At 41.9% G+C, this 23,944-nt stretch overlaps 1 protein-coding gene across 1 annotated transcript in view; it reads right to left on the bottom strand.

Annotated features, from left to right (window-relative positions):
• Positions 1-10,507: 10,507 nt before the first annotated feature.
• Positions 10,508-23,944, bottom strand: part of LOC121441902 (phosphatidylinositol 3-kinase catalytic subunit type 3) — an 89,186-nt gene continuing 75,749 nt past the window's right edge. The window contains exons 23-25 of the mRNA XM_041643309.1: positions 23,340-23,430; positions 16,463-16,588; positions 10,508-10,931 (exon numbers count right to left, since the gene is read on the bottom strand). Of these exons, the coding sequence (XP_041499243.1) occupies positions 10,917-10,931; positions 16,463-16,588; positions 23,340-23,430 (232 nt within the window). The 3' untranslated portion in view covers positions 10,508-10,916. The remainder of the gene's footprint in view (positions 10,932-16,462; positions 16,589-23,339; positions 23,431-23,944) is intronic.

Here is a 23,944-nt window from a genome sequence, read left to right as displayed (position 1 = left end):
GGAGAGGACATGTTGAGTCTTAACAGTGTGGATGTCTGTGAATGGGGTCTACCTCATTTGTGATGATGTCATGTATCAGAAGGTTCAACACCCCTGACAGACATAATGTGGAAGCAATGGAAAATGAGGAGGCATCAGTAGCGGGAGGCATTGAGGTCTAGATCCCCCCAAAGTTGTAAATATGTTGGTCCTCATTAGGCCATGCTCTCAAAGATATTAACAATGGAGTCCATGATTTCAGAGTTTAGCTTCACTCCCCCCTCCCCGGCTTTCTTTGCTAGGTGGGAATGGAACTTGGAGCTTCAGTCAGCCTAGGCTCTACCTCTATCACTAAGCAATTGCCCTATGGGGCCCAGCTTTCCTCTATAAAAGAGGTAAACAAACAAACAAATCCAAAATTATTCTAAGTTGTAAGACTTCTATAGAGGTAAGGAAGATAGATAGGGCACATAGGGATACTGGGGTGGGGCATAGAGATACTGGGGTGGGGCATAGGGATACTGGGATCAGGCAAGGGATACTGGGGTAGGGCATAGGGATACTGAGGTGGGGTATAGGAATATTGGGGTGGGGCATAGGGATACTGAGGTGGGGCATAGAGATACTGAGGTGGGGCATAGGGATACATGTAACATGAAAGTAGGAGAGAATACTTGAGGTGGAAAGTTTTACTGGGGTTGGGAGTGGGAGAGGAGGAGGTAAGAGAAAACTACAATGATTATTGCATGAAAAAGTCCTACCTGTGGAAACCTACTTTGGAAGGTAACTAAAAAGTAGGATTTAAAGATGCATGATCAGAAATATGCTGGATAATGGTGCTCCAGGAAGCCCTAGTCTATTAAACAGAAATCCTGGTACCAGGTGTCAGATCTCCCTATGAGTCATTGGTTAAGGAGGCCCAAGATCCTATTGCCATTGGTTTTGCTTGCCAACCAGAATCAGACATGAAGGCCCTGCAGCTGAAGATACCACAGACCTCAGTTCCAAGACAGAGAAATTAAGCTTCTACTGATCTGGAAATATCTTCCCTGCTGGCTAGCTTTCACAGTGGGGAAGGTACCATTCAGGCTTTGTGGGGGAGAATGTTAGCAATAGTCTTTACCCAGCTGTGGAAACTGTGCTAAAATATCAGCTGCCGGGCAAGAGGCTCTCACAGGTGAAATAGTGGAATAATCAATAAAAGGGTAACTGCTTTCTCACTGGGTTTTAGGCCGGTGGCACTAGACGGAATTCATGCGTTGTACTATAAACCTGGTCCGAATCCCATGACCGGGGAGGTCCTAGGTCCTAGGTGGGAAGTTACCACTGATGTGTTGCTAAATAAACGAGGTGTCAAACTGTCCTCCACATATTTATGTTTATACACAGAGGTGAGTATTACTCTCAGTCTGGGTCAAAAAAGTCTCTCTGCGCTGAGTGACACTGAATGCAGAGACTCATAAGGGTCAAAGTGATGAGATTCAGTACCTGCCAATGCTGGATGCTAATAGGGACATTTAAAACATCCCCTCCAAGACTCAGAGAGTAAGACAAAAGAGGGTACTGAGAGAAGGTAAGAAGTGCAGGTCAGGGCTACTCAGCAGTCCAGTGATGAACAGCTCATGAGACTGGTTTTAGGGTTTCTCAATTGCTGCAATGAAACACCATGGCCAAAGAGAGAGTTGGGGAGGAAAGGGTTTGTTTGACTTAATGCTTCCATATCACTGTTCATTGTTGAAGGAAATCAGGACAGGAACTCAAACAGGACAAAATCTAGAGGCAGGACCTAATGCAGAGGTCATGAAGGAGGGCTGCTTACTGGCTTGTTTCCCATGGCTTGCTCAGCCTGCTTTCTTATAGAACCCAGGATCACCAGCCCAGGCAGGGATAGCAGCACCCACAATGGTGCGTCCCCCATCAATCAGGCTTGCCTGCAACTTGATCTTAGGGAGGCCTTTGCTCAATTGAGGTTCTCTCCTCCAGATAACAGTAGTTTGTGTGTCGAGTTGACACAGACTAGCCAGCATAAAGCCCCCACTTCTTCCTGGGGTGCTACAGGCGGTTAGCGCCTCCTTAATGAAGAGATCCCATTCCTGTGATGGAGTCACTGGTAATGTTGCTGGTTCAAGTAAATAACTGTAATCTATGTTCATGAAGCAACCTTACTGGTAAACAGTGGAAATAAAAGGGAAAGAAATGGAAGTGGGAGGGAGTGGCGGCTTGTAGGGAAGAACAGGTTTGGTAGGGAAAGAGGAATAAGAGAATATAATGATCCATACACACACGTACACACACATATGCATACACACACATATACAGATAAATGTGTAAAACTCTGGACACTCTCCAGCTCTTTCAACGACTGTTCACCTTGCCCAGATTCAGGCCACAGAATGTCACTGCTTTTCATCTTTTTTCTTTTGTTTGAACCTCCTAAGGAGCAAGCTTAAAATACTTACCTAGATTTATTTTTCTGCTCAGCAATATTAAGCAGCTTATTTAGATTCAAAAACCTCTGCTAACTCAGGCACTTTGATCCCTTCCATCCATCACATTCCGACAGATGTTCCTCTCGAGCAGCCCAGCTAATTTTTCAAGTTCCTCGCGACACACAGTTGGTATCTCAATTCCTAATGAATCCCTGCTTGTTCTTCCCATTGTTCACCACTTCCGCTTTTCGTAGTCTCCCAATGTCTTGGAAACCGGTGTTTCAAATTTTGCTCAAAGTCAAGAAGGTGACACCATTAGTAGTAACACTTTCTTCAGTTTATGACTTGCTCTTAATATAAATCAGTCTCTCTTCTGCTGCCTGAGCAGGCAACGCTTCATCTGCACCCAGAGAGTCACTGATATTTAAAAATCGACTGACTGTATCTGAAAAAATATATGCAGATACGGATGTAAAAATAAATACATAAATCTAAGTTTGCAGTCATGTTCTTCGCCCAAGGCATAGCTTTTTACTGGTACCTCCTCACTAAAATTTCCTTTCAAAATATCCATCATGTCATTGAAAAGACTAATGAGCTGAAAACAGGCCTACCACAAAGCCCTGCTGACAGGCGCTCCATCTCCCAACCACTCTAATCCCAGCATTCCACTGGGTCCACTATGGCTTCCTGGAAGATGTCTTGGTGTCTCTGCTAATCTAGCCCTTGTGCTCCTATTCAGTTTTCTAATATTGGTTTTTTTTTTTCCATGCTTAAGATTTTCTAGCTACTAGTTTCTTGTTACAAAAATTAGTTGAGGGAGGGTGGACAAAGTGTAAGAAAATATAAACAAGAAAATTAAAATGAAGATCTTCCAGGATGCTCACACCTTTGAATCCACAATGCTGTATATTTGCTTAGCTCCTTCTCTTTGGACATATACTGTTTTGGGGGGACTGTCCACTAGACCTCAACCATATGCAAAGAACCACAGGAAAATCAGGAAACCTGAGAGCAGCAGAGGTAGTCCTCCCTGAGGAGAAGCACGCTGAGGGGCTGGCTCTCCAGTGCCAAAAATCAGCCCTGAAAACTCACATACGAGTAACATTATATAAACTGAGCAGGTTTGACCTAGAAATATATATGTTTTATACATATACATGCATATATTCAATAACAATTAAGGAAAAAAGAGGTCATGAATTTGAAGGAGAAGGGGGTGCAGTCTATTGGAAAGTTTAGAGGGAAAAAATGGAACTGAAAAGTGTTGAAAATAAATTACAATCCCAAAATAACAAAATTAAAAATAGGAATTAAGCAATCTTCACACATTGCCTATCACATGCTTAGTTTTATAAACGTATGGGTTGTTGGACAAGCAGATTAAAACTACATTTTACCCAGAACAAATTCCATTAAAGGAATTTTTATTAAAAAAAAGGGAACAAAAGATTATAAACAAATTTGGAGCAGAAAGAAAAATGCTTAAAGCCTCTTAAATTAGAAACCTGGCCACTGGGACATCAATTACCTATAATAGGAAGTCCTGCTAAAGAGACACATTCCGCCCACTGAATCTTTCTAGTTGACCAAATTATTTCCACCCCAGATTCCTCAGAACTTCTCTAAATTCTCCCACTGAGTCTAAGTCTATTGTCCTCACCTTCCTAATGCTGCGACCCTTTAATATAGTTCTTCATGCTGTGGTGACTCCATCCAAAAGAGTACTTTGGCTGCTATTCCACAACCGTAATCTTCGTACTGTTATGAATTTTAATATAAATACCTGAGACTGGACTCCTTTGGAGGTCGCGCCCCACAGGTTGAGAACCATTGTGCTAAGCTGATGTCATTCAGGCATCAGCATCACCTTCTGTTGCCTTGCTTCTTGTTCTTCATCTTCTTGCTTTAACTGCCTAAGACCGTGTGATTACAGTGGAAAGGGCTTCTGATGTGATTAAGTGACAACAGCTAAGGTCACACTGAATACTCAGGGGGCTGTTCACCGGGATCCTTCAGTTTTATTTAGAGGCCTTCCTTCCTGATCTGGCTCCCGTTTCCTGCTGGGTTTAGACAATTACATTAGCCTTTCAGATAGAAGTGATGGAGAACCAATTAGCTTAAGCCTCAAGTGTCCTTTTGTCCGCTGTAATTGGGAAGACGAGGACAATCCTCCAGAACTTTATAAATTAGGGGTTCAAATGGCCTCTTTTCCTCTCCCAGGTGCTTATGAGTTTTTAAAACTTAAAATCTCAATGATATAGCAAAGGTTAAGTCCTAAATCATCTGTGGGAAAGCTTTACTCATGTGATGAATTCAGTGACTAGTTATTTTTAGCAATCATAAGTATTCTCAATTAATTAGAATATGGAAATGGACGATCTGTGTGAACTGTAGGAAAAGTACCACGGGAAGGGAAAGGTACTGGAGGCTGGGCATTTTCTGCTGTTAAAATGCCCATGAAGCCCAGGATCACATCTTCACAGGGAGACATATGAACAAGGGCAATGTGTGTTACACACTTAGGCTCCTCTCCCTTTAGGCACCATGAGCTGTGTATATGTGTTTGTCTGCACCTACCCGTGGGTGTCTGTGTGAGTGTGTGTGTCTCATTGGAAAAGGGAAAGAAAGAATGTGTCATTGCTAAAAGGAACTGTGTATGTGATAGCAAACTGGATGTGCTGGGCCCAGTTTGAGCATAGCTGCTATGCTATCTATTGAGCGAAATTGGACAGAAGGCAAAATTCATAAACCATCTGAACTTGGTGGGGGCTGACACAGTATTGAACAAGGTGCCACAAGGACACATTTTTAGTCATTCCAGTTTTCATTTTTCCACATACCCCTTGAATCTCATCTTCACTTACACAACCCCGAAGAAAGACTTGCCCAAAAGCCCCTCCTTACAACAGGAGAATTACTCTTCCTCTTGGCATGGCCCTTTCTCATCCCCAGGATTTCCCTCCTGCACTTGGCCTACACCTCGCATTACTGGCTGCATCATCACAACTATCTAGAACTGATGTGGGAGTGTCATATATCAATTTCTTGATTTCATTGGCTAAGTAATAAACAAACTGCTTGGGAACATAGGTGGGTGGAGTAAACAGAACAGAATGCTGGGAGGAAGAGGAAGTGAGCTCAGAGACTCGACAGCTCTCCTCTCGAGGGCAGACTCCTCAGAGAGATGCCATGCTGCCGGCTCCTGGGCAGACACACACGATGAAGCTCCGACCCAGGATGCACATAGGCTAGAATCTTCCCGGTAAGCGCACCTAGCTGTGCTACATAGAATATTAGAAATGGGCTAGTCCAGGTGCGAGAGTTAGCCTAGAAGAGGCTAGATAGAAATGGGCCAAGCAGTGATTAAAATAATACAGTGTCCATGTAATTATTTCAGGGCATAAGCTAGCCAGGCGGCCGGGGTGCTGGGAACGCAGCCCGTCGCTCCTATTACTACATAGAACTCTTAAGGACTCTATAATAATTGGTCTAAATAAATGATCACTTCCGGCTGTCTACCTGGTAAAAAGCCTGAGGCTCTGGAGATCCTGGTGGTGGGGTCTATTGCAATTCTGTGAAATGGTTGTTTAGACCCTTAGGTATGGACTTTCGGCCTCACCTCAATCAGGGAAATTTACCTGACAGTCAATGCACATTCAATCAGCCCAAGTGATGAGAACAAGTGACTGGGTCCTTGCTCCTAAATGGGACATCTGTATCACTGTCTCCAAAGGCTCAGAACACATTTTGGAAGAAGTGGAAAGGTTAAGAGCTGGAGTATGAGACAGAGGGCCACCTTCCTGGCATGACATGGCTGTTCTCAGTAGCTGCAACTGTCAATACAGGACCTGCCGGCCAAAACTCCATCAAAGACTGCGGTGAGGGCTCACAAGCTGAGAAGCTATTGAAAACTTGTGGGTGTTTCAGATGGGAGAGTAATTTTCTTTTGGGTTATGGCCACTGTAGGTTGCCCTTTCTCCAGTGGATAGCCAAACACCCATGCATAACATAAGACTCAGAAATACATAAAAAATAAAGGGGGGGCATCCAGAGGAGATGGAGGGGAGACTGGATATAATCAAAACATATTGTATACATGTGTGAAATTCTCAAAGAATAAAAATAGGGAAAAACAATACAAACAAACATTTCAATGAAATATAAGAGTGGTATACCCTAAGGGAAATGTGCTATGTACCTTCCACAAATTTTTAAGGGCATTATACTCATGCTACAGTTATAAATATCTCATGTAACAGTTTAATTATAAATTGCTGTCACATTAAAGAACTATAAAAAGCAAAATTAATAGTAACTGTCACCTTCATAGAAATTCCTAAAGACTAGTAACTGATTTTTCAAATTGAAAAACCCAACTGCCTTACAGGCTAATAATAAGTCACTCTGTTGCTTTAGGAATATCATTCTAGTTCTAGCAGCAAAGACCTCCCTCTACCCACCAAATACACTTGCTAGCATGGATCTTAGGTAATAGTTCAAATACTGTTTGCATATATAATTGGAGGTTCCTATCAAAATTACTTCAATCCAAGTAAGGACATGGGAACAAACCAACATGCTTTTTGGACTCTAATGTTTGCTCCACAGCTTGCATACAAACAAACCCAGAAATTTCAAGTTAATCAGTATCAAGCTTTCTTGCCATGTTATCAAACTATCTCACCAAGAAAATATGTGATCTTCTAATAGCTGATCTCTTAAGTTGTCTGAAATTTCAATTGTTAAAAATTAGTTGTGTAGGTTAGCCAGAAATTTGACTTTTTCTGAAAAGACCTTAGCATACATCCCCTTCCCCGCCCCCTGCTTTCCTTATCAAGTATCTCCCTCGCAATCACTATTGAATTTTCTACTGAAAATCCAGAAATATCTGACAGGCCAAGTCTGATCTGAACCTGGTGGTGACATCACCCCATGTGGCCTGTGTTGATTTTTTGAAGCCCTCCACAAGGGCAACTTTTCCTTTATCCCCATTTCTCTGCTCAGGACATTTAAGACTGAATAACTGAACAGATCACTGGGATCACTGGCCCCTCTTTACTCAACTGTGATTTTTTTCTTCTACAGCCTTCATCCTCTGAATGGCTTAGTGCGGCGGTGCCCTTCAGCTTTTCCAATTGTGTCAATATTCTATGACGCTCTAAATCTCAAGGCAGAGATGTGATTTTGACTCAGGACTGAATGAAGTGGAGTAGGCCAGCTGAGCACCAGCAGGTGCATTTGCTGCTTGCTGCTGACTGCAGATGCAGCGCCAGCTCTCTCTAGCTCCTGCTGCAGCTCTAGCTGTGCTGACTCCCCACCGTGACGGCCTGTGCCCTGCAGTGTGAGCTAAAACATACCTTTCCTACCTTATGCTATTTGATCACAGCAACAGAAAAGCCATGAAGACAGAGAGAAAGCCTGAGAGTGGCCCATGCTACAAAGGAGGTTACAGGCCAGCTCCAGCTAATTGTAAGGCTGTGTCTCAAAAATCTAAAACATCCAGGATTATTGATGGAATTTGTATAGCACAAGCTCTCGCTTTATTTGTGTGTGTGTGTACGTGTGTGTCTGTGTTTGCGTGTGTCGCGAAAACAAAAAAAAATAACAAAAATCTAAAACATAATCAACTGAAGGAAGGAAGTAGAAAAGAATAGACACACAAGTCCTTATGCAGACATATTTGCGTGAGAAACGAACTGCAGTACTGTATCACAAGTTTAAGTTTTAAAATTACCCAACACAGTTTTAAAATTATGTTTAAAAAGTTGTTTGGGATCTAGGAGGAAGGGTGGGTACTAAATGTGAAGGTGCAGTTTTGAAGACAGACAGTGGCTGCAGGTAGTAGGTGGTGGTAAGCCTACATCAGAGAGAAACATGACTATCCAGGTCTGGCTTACCGCATAACACGCTAGGGAGTGGAAAAGCAGTCCTCTAGCCAAGCCTAAGCAAGTCTCACTCAGCAGCATTTGCCTGCAGGGAATTTCATAATAGGGCAGAAATCATTTTCTGAGTCCTGTTTGCCACACGGTTCTATCTATACAACATTGAGTTTGCAAAGATCAGGGAGGCCGGGCGGTGGTGGCGCACGCCTTTAATCCCAGCACTCAGGAGGCAGAGGCAGGCGGATCTCTGTGAGTTCGAGACCAGCCTGGTCTACAGAGCTAGTTCCAGGACAGGCTCCAAAGCCACAGAGAAACCCTGTCTCGAAAAACAAAAACAAAACAAAGCAAAGATCAGGGAGCTGATACAATTTTATCTGAGAGTGAACTCCAAAACGCTCAGACTACAGGCCGAGCTCACTATCAGATCATGCCCACTTATTTACGTTTGTAGTCTCCTGTGTAACAGCACACACGAGGAGTCCATGAACGTCTCCAAGCTGAAGCTATTTACCACGATAGCTGGTCCTGTACAGAGAAAGCCTGACAACCCCGAGACAGGAAACACAAAAATAATGAAAATGTCCAACTCACCAACGTGCTAATTATAAAGCTATGGAAACCCTGCCCAGAAGCGGAGCCTTCATTATCAACAGTCAGAGACTGTAGGAGCCAGCAGAGAGGGCTCAGAAGCGACCACAGAAGGGTGAAGACTTTTGATGATGAAAAATGGCACTGGCACATGAAGGAGGGGAGAAGGGAGCTGGCCAATTACTTTAGGCACAGATTCTAATGACTGAAAAGATTGTTTCCTCTTTATCATTTTTCTAACCTGCACTGTGTTTTATACCAATTGTGGGAAGAGAACCTGAGGAGAAGTGGATGGGGGATGGACACAGGGGAGGTGTTGGGATGGGGCTGAGAGGAGAGCAGGAAAGAGAAACTCCATTTGGGGAAGTAAAAGAAAAAAAAATAGAAGAAATCGCGATGGTGAGGGAAATATACAGCAAGGACTCTCAGGGACACTATCTTAGCAATCATGTAATTAAGGGACGTTCCCTAACGGTATGCTTGTTCTACAGCTGTGAGAAATAACAAGTGATGGAATTCTCAGAAACTGCAGTAATTTAATGGTTATACATCTTGTTATTTGATACTTAATATTTATTGGGTCTTAAATAAGAAATACTCATTTTCCTTACAAGGTCACATGACTGTAATACATGAATGTGCAGGTACAACTGGGGGACTCTATCACTATGGATGCTCCTTTTCTTCAGAAATGCTTCAGAAAAACTGGACACATTGGTGGAAATTCTAGTCTTGAAAGGCAAACACTCTGCTTTGGCAGGATGCATTACATGCTTGAGCTATATATAAAAAAAGATTTCAAATCTCAATCTGCAAAGCAAACCAATTTCCTGGATAAGAAAGAGGGCTCACTGAGTGAAGAAAGGTGCCTGCCACCAAGCCTGGCCATCATAAGGTGGCAGAAGAGACCCAGCTGTTCAAAGCTGTCCTCTAACTTCCACAAGTGCCATGGCACGCTGCCCCATCTCTGCATGGACACAAATACGTGCAAAAACCTCTTATAACTTATTGTGTGACATGGACGTGATGGACTCTCATGCTGAATGACAGTATCGACAACTGCAGCTCACTTTCACCTCCCACTTTACATATGCAAACTCAGGAGGGCTGAGAACTGTAGTTTAGAAAACAAAACCTCTATATTTGTAGTTCTAGGAGAAATCACCCTTTCTTGAGGCGCTGTTTTTCCCTCACCACTCTCCCCAGACCTTGTACCCCTCTCCATTTGTCTATGGGCAGAAACAACTGACCGGCAACTGCTCCCATCTACCACCTCTTGTAGAGATGCTCAGTGCTGTTTGTGGAAGCAGCAGACCCGGGGCACAGAGCCCAGGACACAGGGTACTGTTGAGTCCTGCTTTCTTACTACCCTCTGCCCACAAAAAGCTTTCTAAAAAACCAACAAGACAAAACAAAAAACAATTATTCAACTGTAAAAAGAATGTATCGTAATGTATAAAACTTGGAGAAAATGTAAAAGCAAAATATTATGTAAATTACATAGAAACTAAGGAACAAAAATGGGGGCAGGGAGGAAGAGAGCAAGGGAAAGAGGAGAAGTGAAAAACCATCTTCATAACTGAAACCAGATCCACATGCATGAGAAGGAAAACCAGGCACTCCAGATTCAGGGGCTAAATGCTTTACTATTTCATAATTTTAAAACATATACACAATTCTCTTCTTATCTTTATACATTATAAGACAAATATACACAGTGATTTTTTGGCAGACCCAGAAGTCACTATGTAGCTGAGGATGGCTTCAAATTTGCAGCATATCTTCTTGCCTCATCCTCCGGAGTTCTGCAATTACAGATGTGAGCTACGATGGCCTGCCCTATACACGGTCGCTTTAAACAAACTCTCTATGCCAAGATTTAAGCAGTGGCATCCAAGGAGACAAAACTTGGCCACGATGTAACTTCTGGAGACCATCTCTTCCTTGTTCACTTCTCTGATGTCTTTAGCATACACAGCAGCACCTTCTCACATTTTCTTACTGAGCCGAGTATCATGAAGGACCAAATCCACTTTCATTTTCTCCAGTACTATTAAAATTGAAAACAAACAAAAACAATTTAGTTCACTGTTTATGAGAAAAGATTAAGAAATAATTAATAAAAGTGACTTAAACACTTTGTTAAATGTCCCGAATGAGGGTCAGGATGGAACTGTCCATGTATGGGATTCCTGAGGCTTGGAGAGAAAATAGTTTATGTGAGAGAATGTCTGGGGTGGGGGGAGTTGTTGATTCACTGTGAGCACAAGATTAAGACGACAAATTATTACGTGGGAGAGAAAAAAAATCCAACCAGCACTGGAAGGCAAACCCATCCTAAATTACACTCCCATGCTTAGCTCTCTGTGCCATGCTCTTGAGACAACTGAATTCCTGCCATTTTTTCTCAGAATGCAAGTGCTGAATTCTGCCTTGGTCTGAAAACCAAACCTAATGCAGTCCTGAAAGAACAAAGCCAGCACACAGCTGAGTCCAAGATGGACGCATCCAGTATCATTCATACCCCTCGTGCCTTTAGTGCCTATGAACTGCATCTCCCAGGAAGTGACAGAGAACTCTTCCTGCCAGGTGCTGCAGTGTGCAGAGGCTTGTGTGACTACGACACCGCCAGCATTCTGCCCAGATTCTGTGGGATACAATTTAAAGGACGAGTCTGAGTAAAAACATGGCGAAATGGTTATTTTATGCTAATGAAAGAAGTAACTTCCATTTTCAGAAGCAATTTAAGCATTTTCACTAAAGGCTCTATCAGAGAAATGAACTCTGAAGTATATCCCGATGCACACAGAACAACATACATTATCTGGATAGGTGGCAAGAACCAGGGTGGGCTCTACGGGTAATTAAGCAGACGGTTATGACCAAACAGTGGAACTAACTCCAACTCCAGAGTCCTCTAACCAATAGGAAACACGCTCCCAGCACAGCCAAGGCTGAGGTCAGGGTGACACTCTGGAAAGGGACCATTGTGAAACCTACAAGGTTCGTTATCAAAGCTTTCACATGATAAATATTGAAAAGGCTGGTAAAAGGCAAGCTGTAAAAAACCCATACTGACATGCTAACAGTCTAAGATCCTGAAAGCACTTCCGAAATCGAATTCCCATGCGTGTTTACGTATGTTTTTATGTGTGTGTGAGAAAAATCCTGTGACTGAACAGATGGTCTCAAATGATTTTTTAAAACACTTCAAACGTGTTTGTCGATTAAAAAAAAAGAAGAAAAAGAAAAGAAAAAAAAAAGACTAGGAATACTAAATATGAGAGCTGGTTCCAAACATTTCTCTCCCTATGCCCCTGAAGAACCATTTTAAGAAGGACTTAAGCAATCCCACAACTAAGGCTCAGGAAACACGCAGAAGAGGAGATGGGAAGGTTCTAAGAGCCAGAGGATGAGGGAGTTGCTTTGAGATTGTACTTCCTAGAAATATCAGATGCCATACCCATAAAGTTTCACCGAACATGAGCTGAACAAGATGGCATCAATGAACATGACAACCGACAGGAAAAGCCTAACAGGCCTCAGCCTACACAAAGAACCATATTCAGTGGAGAGATGTTGGGAAAATCCCCAGAGAAGGGCCCACCAAAACTGGCTGTCCACTGCCAAATGGTCAGCTCTGAAAAATACATACAACTAACACTATATAGACTCAACAGGTTGTGTTTAGTAATGTATGTATACAATATATACAATAACAGTTAATGAAAAAAGAGGCTATGAATTCCAAGGAGAGAAGGGGGGAAATATGGGGCGGTTTGGTGGGAAGAAAAGGAAGAGGAAAATGTAATATTATAATCTCAAAAATAAAATTAAAAGAGTTTAAGGTGGTACAAGTCTGAGGAAGAAAACAGTGAGTAGAAGCTGGTTTTAGTTGAGGAGGAAAACAGGGACAGACAAACTTTCCCCTGGGATCACATGGGAAGTGTTTAAAAAACTTTCGAATACAGGTAAATGGAATCTGTATGACAGAAAATTAATATTTTGGGAATTGTAGTTGGCACCCATCAGGCAGGCAGGAGGCTGCCATCACAATAATGAAGCAGATGGAAGACCTCAATGCCACAGCCATGTAGCAAGAGACTGGTAGCTGGACTGGGTCTGAAAAAGCATGGGATAAAACCGGACTCGCTGAACATAGCGGACAATGAGGACTGCTGAGAAGTCAAGAACAATGGCACTGGGTTTTGATCCTACTGCACGTACTGGCTTTGTGGGAGCCTAGGCAGTTTGGATGCTCACCTTACTAGACCTGGAAGGAGGAGGGAGGTCCTTGGACTCCCCATAGGGCAGGGAACCCTGACTGCTCTTAGGGCTGATAAGAGAGGGAGAATTGATTGGGGGAGGGGGAGGGAAATGGGAGGCGGTGGCGGAGAGGAGACAGAAATCTTTAATAAATAAATAAATATAAAAAAAGAAAGAAAAAAAATTTTAAGAGTCACAAGACAGAATTATTGCTGACTATGTATCCTGGATTCTTACATTCAATTGAGAAAAGAAGTGTTTAAATGTTCTGACCCTTATCTTATTTAAATGAATGCATCTATACTTCCCTTGTCAATAAATAGTTAACACTTTAAAAAAAAAAAAGAGAGAGAGAGAGAGAGAGAGACTGGTAGCCAAGCAGCAGGGCTGACTACACTCAGCAGAACAGCAGGGGCCAGAGACACTCAGGATGGCTTTGCCCAACAGGCCAATCAGTGCTGTTCCACATTCACAGAATTTGTTTCTGATTAAGTATTCCAGGAAGCTCCTTTATGTGTTACATGTTTTGGTGGCTTTTGAGCAGTTTAAAATTTTTTAACTTATTATTTTTATTTTGCTTTATTCTTTGAGACAGGGTCTCTATGTAGTGCTACTGTCCTGGTCTAGCCAGATATGCAGACTAAGTGGCTTTGCCTTCACAAAGACCTACTTGTTTCTGCCTCCCAAGTGCCCGGATTAAAGGTATGCAAATTCATGTCCAACAGATTATTTTTACTTTTGATGGCCAGAAAATTAGGGGGAAAAGATGAAAGTATTTCTTTTTTTTACAAGTAAGTAAGTAATAATAATAATAAAGATAACCCTATTCATAACAAACTTCTCATAATAAAGGCCGACAAAGTGAATCTTGAGTACATAGCCACAAAAAACCTTTAGTGACAGGTATGGATCTGGACCATGGTACCAATTGGCCTCAATTTTCCAGAAGGTGAAGGTATGTCACAGCCAAGACAACCACGTGAGGTAATGCAGCGAGCTGCCATCAGTGCTGGCTCAGACAGGTATCTAATAGGTGGCGCTGCCTCTCTTATTTCTGTTTCTCTGCAGTTATGACTGCTGTCTGTTTATTCCTCATATAAGCCAAATTCATTAGGAACACATGTGGGACACAGGCTGTCACGTGACGATTAGACCTTTTGGTATGTTATTTAAACACTGCTTAGGGAATCATCTGGCTCTCCAAAAAATTCTAAATAAAAAAAAAAAATGGGATTTTAGTGAAGAATTTCATTGGTAACAGAACCCAGTATTTTGTTTTGTTCCATGAGAAACTGTACACTGCTATTGTTCAAGCCTAATGGTGAAGTAAGGACTACATAATGGTTCTCTGAACAGCATCTACTTCTTTTCTTTAAAAGATATTTCGTATCTAGAAAAGAAGGTAGGCCGATACCTTGTGTTCCAAACAGATGGGCTATTATACACAAAACGGCCCTTTCTCTACAGAGGTGAGACAGAGGGAACTACATCTAAGAAGTCTGTGCACTGGGTATCCCGAAGGACGTCGGTGCTGTGGCTTAGGATGTGGCTAGTTAAGAACAGTCACAGCTACATGACTTCACACTTTATGGGAAACGTGAATAATACAGCCAGCAGAACTGGGTTTTACTGGCCAATATATAGACAAGGAAACTTCAAAATCAAGGAACATGAGGAAAGAGTATGGACTCTGGAGGGACTACTATGCCAAGTCACACAGTAAAAACAAACGCAACAGAAAAATCTCTGCTACTTATCACAAGAGGAACCACAAGCTCCACAGTCCAGTTACCTCTATTCCCATTTATATACGCAGCTGAAGAACAAAGGACACTGAATAGTCGTAGAAGAAAATAATAAATTCATAAAGGGCTTTTGTGGAAATGTTTATTACTTAGGGTATTTACTTATGTGCTCAAAAATTAGTGTATATTTTATTTTCTACTTATTTGTTCAAAGGCCTCAACATGGTAACACATGTCTAGGTTTAAGACTTAAAGTTTCAAAGATACAGCACTAACAATCTTGCACAGTGATTTTCTCTTCTGGATGGACAAGAGTTGACACTAGCCCTTCTACCTAAGCTGGCTTCATCAGAGAATTTTGTTAAGACCAACATGTAAAGATCATCAAGTTCATTGTTTGATGGACTCAAGTTCAGGAAATAATCAAGCATCTATATTATTACATTTGATACTGCTGCTGACGCTTAAAACCAAACACAGCAACTTTCAAACAACTGGAACAAAATAGACAGTAATTAGCAGGTCACTGCCGGATTTTTCCCTACACCGGGTATCCTGAACATGTGCATAAATCTAACACAGAAGAAGAGAACATACACAATCTTCACATATGCCAGGGAATATCTGGTCAAAATTTAGAATAAATATAAGAATGAATAGAAACAGACTTAAATACAGAGGAAAGTTTAAAAAAAAAACGGTTAGCTGGGTGGTGGTGGTGCACACCTTTAACCCCAGCATTTGGGAGGCAGAGGCAGGAGAATCTCTGAGTTCGAGTTCCAGGACAGCCAGGGCTATTACACAGAGAAACCCTGTCTCAAAACAACAACAACAACAAAAAAACTAAAAAAGACAAAAAACCCAAAAGTTGTTACTATTCAAGGTATTATCAAACCAGGAAAACCTACATTAAAACACTCTTCAGGAAAGGACTAGTAAAGAAGTAACTAAGAACTAAGGAACAGAAAGGGCTTGATGGCATACTAGATACTGCAGGATGGATCTGCACAACGACCTTGAACTTGAGAGCCAAGAACAGAGATTCAGTGAAGATGCAGAGTAAGGAAAAACTTCACAAGAGAAGGCGCCTGCCTGTTTTTGCTGACAGCCATTTTCATACTCATCTTCATTATGAAATTCTTACCAGGAACAGATTAAATCTGAAGGTCATCATCCAGGGCTGCCATGCAGAGTTTCCTTGCACACGAGAGATACTGCTAACATGAATACTGATCTGTTTCACTGATGGGTGTAGACTGCTTTCCCTGGATTCTAGCCTCCTTTCCTTATACTGCAGCGTTTACCAGAACCCAAAGTGTCTAAATTCATGTGACAAGCCTTGAAGTTTCAAAGGGAGTAAGTTGTAACAGACTACATGGGACAAAGACTCCTATGACGGGGTCTACAGTGCTCCTCTATGTAGGAATAATATGATCTCAAGATGTTCCCTTCACCCACTGCTAAGATGCCATTAAGGCTTGATGGAGAAACAAAACCAGGAAGGATAATGTCAGCCAGCAAGGAGCATCTCTAATGATTCCTTACGAGCACACAGCCCTTGGGAACTTACCTGGGCAAACTTATGGATCTGCTCCACCACTGCAGCAAACAGCGCATGCACACTCTCGTCAATCAGACTCTGCATGTAATGCACAGCCTCCTCATCTGAAAGGTCCAAACGGAACTTATCCTGAACCTAGAGGGAACCACAGACAACATCAACCTTTTAATGGAACAAGTCAGGAAATATGCTCTGCAGTGATAGGATCAAACTGACAGGCATCATCAAGATGCCAAAAGTTATGCCAATAAAGAGTTCTGAATGTATCTGTATCACTTCCAATTACAGATATGGCTTCCTTCTAAGGACAGAAATGCCATTACTTTAGCTCCAAATGCACTTTATACTTGAGCATTTCAGCTCAAGAGCTACTGAGTGACAAAAATAGACAAAACAAGGTGAGATCATATTAACAACTCCTGACACACCCATACCTTGATGGTCATAGTTCACAAGAACGTTCTGTACCAGATATGAGGCATTTTCTTTAGTAAGGCTTATATACAAGTGGTCAATTATTACTATTTCCTGACGTGTGCGAGGCCACCTGTCATTGCCCTCTGCCTTCCTCAGAGTCTGCTGATTCATCACACTTAAGCCTCTTCTCTTCAGCCTACATAACTTCTATACGCTGGCACGACACTCAACTTGCTGTTATGGCTGTGTAAGTTGGCACATTGCCTGAGGGGCCACGCTTCCAGCTCAGCTTTCCCGGGGATCCATGGAGCATGTATCACCTCAATATGCTTCCCCTTACTGCCTTTGTGTTCACTGGCTTGGTACCACATTTATCCATCTATAAACAGAGATATCAACACATGCATTCTGGACGGTATGGAACAGAGACTGTAGGTTCTGTTGTGCTGATGTAAAGATTCATCCTAGTAGGTAGGCAGTTAAATTGACTGAGGTTCCAGCGAACACTAAGCACTCACTGTTGAACAGTTGGCTCAGTTTTACTTACTTATATTTACAATCTGGAATTGCCTTGAAGCAAAAAGCCATAAGCTCAAAGTTTTATCCCGCTATTCGCCTCTCAGAGCTACACAGGCACTCTGCTTATGTATGCTGCTGGAAACGCAGTACCACTTATTCATACCCTGCCTTACAAGGGCCACCTGCACTCTTGGTCACTGTTGTCAAACAGGGTACTCTAACACTCAGTACAGACATCAGGACATCTAAAGACATCCAAACAGTCAGAGTAGTTCCCCATTTGGGAAATGCCCAAATTGCCCGATCTTGGAGATCCACTTGCAATCTTGTGCCACAGTAGCCCCGTTTCAACTGCTATATAGTCAAGAAACAAACAGCGTCTCTTTAAGGGTCACTTAGCCAGCAACAACATTCTCACAGTGGGTAATCATATTTTGAGGTGTCTACATTTCCTCTACCCAGTGATCTAAAAGCATAAATGAGCCAAAACAGGTTCAGTTATATGCTGCATGGACATCCCAGTCACCAATGGGCCACATATCAGAAGGTGTCCCTAGTGACAGTAACACTGGGAAGTCCTAGCCTTCAGACACAACCGTCTCAGGCAGGGAAAGCATAGGAGGTAGTTTCTCAAGTCTCTGCTTGCTTCTGAGTTCTGCACTCACACCCTCGTTGTAATGCACTTGACAGCCTAGTGCCTTCATCTGCATGTAATACGCACACACCCCTTTCCAAATGATGCACCCAGCAACCTCAAGACCATTCTACACCTCCCAACCTGTACCAAGCTATACAAACTTCCATCTCTGAACAATGGTACAGTAATTTTCCCTGCTCCCGTTATCAATCCAATTTAGTTTTCTATTTACAGAAAAAAATTATTAAATGTGAATTTAATAAAATAAAGTCCATAGACTGGCCTAAAGTTTCTGCACCATACGGGGATAATATAGCCTAAGTTGACTATATTCAATCATATATATATATATCTTAACAATTCTTAAGTTCCTCCAATAAAGTCCTGAAACACATTTTTTACTATGAAGCACAGTGGTTTTGTTTAAGTTGAGTATTTTTTTTAAGTTAAGCATTTTTGAGAGTTCAATTTCACATAAGTTAATAGAGCAAGACCTTCGAATAAGAATAATTTAGTGCTCAGGATCTCTCACTCAGAAGCAGCTTTCAATTAAATAAAATGTAGACTTTCCCCATTAAATTCTTCCTATTGAGAAAGCTGGATGAAACTGGATACGACTCTGGGAGATGAAGGCAGAAGAACTATGACTTGAAGGCTAGCCTCAACTACAGAGAATCCTATCTCTAAATTAAACAACAAACAAAGCAGGGAGACTGTTTTCCCTGTAGCAACTTCTTAATACTATCATCATAAAAATAACTACAACAAAGGAACAAATCTGATTCATCCAGACAAAAGGAAAAGTTCTGACTTATCATTTTCTGGAGATCATTTATTTGTGCTGTATTAAAATACAAAACCAAAATTCCTTAGTGTAAAATAGACGAGGATTTAAATGAGTAACTTTAAAAAACAGAGGAAAACCAAATCCCCACCCACCCATGGCTATAGGGGACCCACCACTGGACACTGTAAACAAGGCATACAGCTGCTGCTGAAGCAAACCGGAGTCTCATGTCTCCCATGGTGCATGGGAAACCATGCCGTCTTCAGGCTGAGCCAACAGGCGCCATGGGCAATCCAGCAGGAATCATGGGCAATTTAATTTTACAGGTTACCTCAAATACAGTCAACTATTTATAATACATATAATTTCTTTGTTTTAAAGTTTAGTAGGAAATCAATCCAAAGAAAGAATGTCTCCATTAAACTCTCCAATAGAAAGGAATGCCTTAAATTACTGAATAAACTTGGCATCAAACTTTAGAGGTTTCCTTTTAATTACTGAAATAAAGGGAACAGGAACGACAAGGCCCTGGCTGTTAAGCAGTCATGTTTATATGTGGTTCCATTAAACATCTTTACTCTATGCCCTCCCACACCGACCTTCTGAAGATGGCTATACATTTTAACAAGCCAGGAAGATTGAAAACTCCCTAGAAGATCAGATCACCTTTTCAACTCGCCATCCCTAGCCACAAAGCTACGAACTGTTAGGGAGCACGCGTTCTGTTCCGAGGGCTGTACTCTTCTATAGCCAAAAGCCTTATTTCTTGCTGCAGGTTTACAAAATGTCTCCTCCAAATTGTCTCATAAAAAGTTTCTATCTTTCCCAGTGGGGCCATTTTTTTGGCTACAGCTAACCTCACCAAGGTCACTGCCAACTCAAGATGCCACCCCCACCTTTATCATCCACCATTGCCTAATCAGTTAGAACTTTTATTCATTCACTTTGTCCCACTTTCCGTCTGTCCCTCTTACTAGTTTCTGTGCACAGGGAAATGGATTCCATTGACATCTATCCCACAAACACCAGGCACGACTTCACAGACAAGCGGCAGCTCAGACACTGTGCAGGGGACGGGGAGGTGAACGGGAAAGCAGAGTACCAGCGCAGGAGCGGGTTTTCATTTCAGAACAGCAGATCTAGAGACCACAAGTCCTTAGCATGGGCCAAACATAGGCAGCGGTTACAGATGTGCTTTATGTACTTTTAGTTTTTAATTTTCTTATTTCCCCTGAGACACTGTTTCAGTATGTAGCCCACACTGACACGTGACCCAGCTGGCCTCCTTCAGCTTCCCATGTCTATGTGTGCTCATCTGCTTATTGATTACGTAGCACGCTCCCACCTGTGTGCTGGGTGTGTCTGTGGAAGTCAGAAGATAACTTTCAGGGAACAATTTCTGCCCTCTACCATATAGGTTCTGAGATCAAATTCAGGTCAACTGTCTGGGCAATGAGAAACTTTACCTATTGAACTATCTTGCCAACCCAAAAGTGTTTATTTTCATATGATTTCAGTACTTTACACATATATTTTAATATTTATAAAACACATATTATATTTACATAATAAACTAATAGGATCGATTTGCTCAGGGCTGGATTATTTAATTCACTAAGCTCTGGTTATATTAACAACAAAATTAGTTTTATCAAAATGTAGTTTTATTGATTAAACTATCTAACATCTTCGTTTGGGTTTAAGAGAATTATGACAGTTTTGAGTGAACTTATTATATAACCGAGCTCTGTTTGACACTCTGACCCACTCTACGAGGCAACCTCTGATGTGTACAGCTGGCAATGGTACACTAGCTCCTGGCAAGCAGGGAGGGAAAGCTCCCCAGCACAGGCTTCAAGGTGGTGGCCTCCGTGCATATCCCAGGTCACACACAATTATCTGTCACATATAATGTTTATATAACAGAAAGGTGCACACCTTTATCTGTCATGAATATTTCAGTAACATTAGTTCTCCTTCAGAAAGTGAAGACCCAATGGAAGAGGGGGAACTGTGTTTATTTCATGGGGTCTGATGAAGGCGTGGAACAGCCTAAGGAAATATAACTAAACCTATTTTATGTTCCCTGTTCTAGGCAGCATTCTTGTCTGCCAGTTTTTGGCAGGCTTTTCTGAACTTAGGGTCTAAGATCAGTGAATTCTTGAAGGCCCATGCCAGAGACCTTCCTATTGCTGCTGTGGATTAAAGGCCAAGGCCCATGTTTAGGGGTTGAGCCTGCTAACAGCATTTCATATTTTAGGACAATTTTGTGCTCAAGCAGATGAATTTGAGTAACAAAATTGTTACGTGCAAGAAATCATTTCTCAAAGAATTATAAAGCTTGTTACTTACTCTACGAAGCCAAACCCAGGAAATGCTAGGGCCTACCAGGCAATCTGACCTGCATCCTTGTGAACAAACAGCCTCATGCACACTTGTGTGTTCGCCTAGCTGGCGTGTTGTCCCGTCAGCAACACGATGAAGTAATGGTGGCAACCATCACCTCACCAAAGTATAAAGTCTACTTCTTTGGAAAGAAGTAATTCAACTAATATTAGAAAAATTTCAATCAATTACAACACACATTTCAAGCACTGTTATGACAGTGCTGAGTCTATATTTAACTGGATACTTCACATTTTGATAAAGGATCAGAAAGTAAAGACATCTGTTATGAAATACAGTTTCAAAAAATATGGCAAAATGCCCTTTAAAGTTCTATTTAACAGAAATAAAGTGGTAGGAATTACTAGTCTAAAAAGGTATCTAACAAATTTGCTTTCTGGCTCATTTTTCACAAAGGAATTGCTCTGCACTTTGAAACAGTGCTTTAAGGACAGCTGGTAAGAGAGTCATGTGACTTCCTGAAATAGGTGGTGGTGCAACAGAGGATGCACAAAGACAAGAACTGGCAGAAGAAACCGGTGCCTATGGCATGGCTTACTAGGCAGAGACCACTGTCTGGAACACAGCTTAGCAGGCAAAGAAAATACTGTCCACACCCAGCAGAAGTGGCTAAAGGAAACAATGACTATGGCATGGCTTAATTGGTCAAAGAAACCGCTGTCTGTCGCAAGTCTGATCAACACTGCCAGAAATTTCCCAAATGGCTTCTGAACAGCCACACTCAGGGAAGACTGAACATGATGGAGATATGACAAATGAGTTTAAAAGAAACTACAGAAGAGATCCTTAACAGAGTGGATACAAGCGAAACACGGGAACACGTGAAGCTGGTGCAGGCATCCTTCACAGCTCAAGAGTTTTCCATCAGTCAATTATACTTCCTGATGGATGAGCTTTAGCCAGTAAAGGAAAAATAAAAAGACAAGAACAGGACACACAAACAACAACAACAACAAGAAATCATTGAATATTGCTGACTGGATAAAACAAGAAATGGAAAGGCCAATGTACCATCTGCCAGAATAAAACAAGCACCCTTTAAGAGTTTTTTGTTTGTATTTCAAGACAAGGTTTCTCTGTAGCTTTGGAGCCTGTCCTGGAACTAGCTCTCTCTGGCCTTGAACTCACAGAGATCCACCTGCCTCTGCCTCCCAAATGCTGGGATTAAAGGCGAGCACCACCACCGCCCAGCTAAGAGTTTGTTTTCTAAAAGACTGAAGAAAATAAACTCCACTCAGATACTTCTCCTAGCCTGCTAAGCCTGAGGAAAGAATTGGTCTTTTTCCTGTATAATCACTGCTGAACTTAATTTTCCAAAGTCCACTGAGCTAGACATAGATCTGCTGGTGTAAGCCGCCGTCACTAATTTTAAAGCCGGGGCAGATCTATCTTGAAAAATACTACTGTCTTTCAGAGATTTTATACTTCTGCGAGTTAAAAGCCCTTCACAATCTTCTCTGAGGACGAATACTGATCTGTATCATCATCTTTTACCTTTGGATACAAAATCTTTCTTCTATCTGCTCTCATCAGAAGCAGCTCCGAGAAGTAGATTAAAGGGAAGTATCCAAACCCACTGCCTTTTTTCTCCCATTCCTGCTCAAATTCTAGTTAGGACAGCTGACTGACTGCTTGCATGTAGCAGCTTCCACTAGTTATCACTATAGGGTGCTTACAAAGAAAACAAATGGCGGGACTCTACAGTGACACAGCAATATCCAAAACAGAGGGGACAGAAAAGAAGACGACAGGGGAGACATCTAAAAGATATGTGATCCCCAGCATGGTCCACCTGCGACCAAGTCAGGCATCTTGTTGGCAATGTTGGGAGAGTTACCCATCTGAGGATGAGGAAGAGCAGTTCTCAGTGAGCTAGCTGTCTCTCTAGACTCATGCTACAGGTACAGAGATGAGGGCAGATGGAACTGAACAGCTGTGCCAGAGAAGACTTGAGACTGCTGTGTCTGAAACATGAATAAAAGAACGCATAGGACTCTTCCTTAGATTCTGCTAATAATCTACGAGCTGGAATAAAGAGAGGGCATGCATTGTTAAAGTCTTTACCCATTTTTACTATGAAATGTAGATTGCATTACAGACAAAAAGAAGCACAAAATTACCTTTTTTACAGTTTTATCTGGTTCAAGAGCAATATCTGGGATGTTTGCATCAACCATCAAGGAGAACAAGTTCAAAATCAGATTGGAATACCTACAAGAACAAGAAAGAAAATGAAACCAGTGAGTGAGAATTTTAGGTTTCTTTGCCTTATCAAGAACACTTCCAAAAGTGTTGGCAACTGCAATCGTGTGATTCCTACTAATCCCAAGGAAGAGACAGTATGAGTACACACACAACAGTCACTGTACTTCCTGAAGCTACAGGTCGGCTCTTAAGGAGGAGACAATATGAGTACACACACAACAGTCACTGTACTTCCTGAAGCTACAGGTTGGCTCTTAAGGAGGAGACAATATGAGTACACACACAACAGTCACTGTACTTCCTGGAGCTACAGGTTGGCTCTTAAGGAGGAGACAATATGAGTACACACACAACAGTCACTGTACTTCCTGGAGCTACAGCTCGACTCTTAAGGAGGAGACAATATGAGTACACACACAACAGTACTGTACTTCCTGGAGCTACAGCTCGACTCTTAAGGAGGAGACAATATGAGTACACACACAACAGTCACTGTACTTCCTGGAGCTACAACTCGACT

This window comes from Microtus oregoni, unplaced genomic scaffold (genome assembly GCF_018167655.1).
Source record: "Microtus oregoni isolate MIOR12 unplaced genomic scaffold, Mior012 000083F_ref0000379, whole genome shotgun sequence".
Lineage (NCBI taxonomy): Eukaryota > Metazoa > Chordata > Mammalia > Rodentia > Cricetidae > Microtus > Microtus oregoni.
This window is presented reverse-complemented; position numbering and strand designations above follow the sequence as displayed.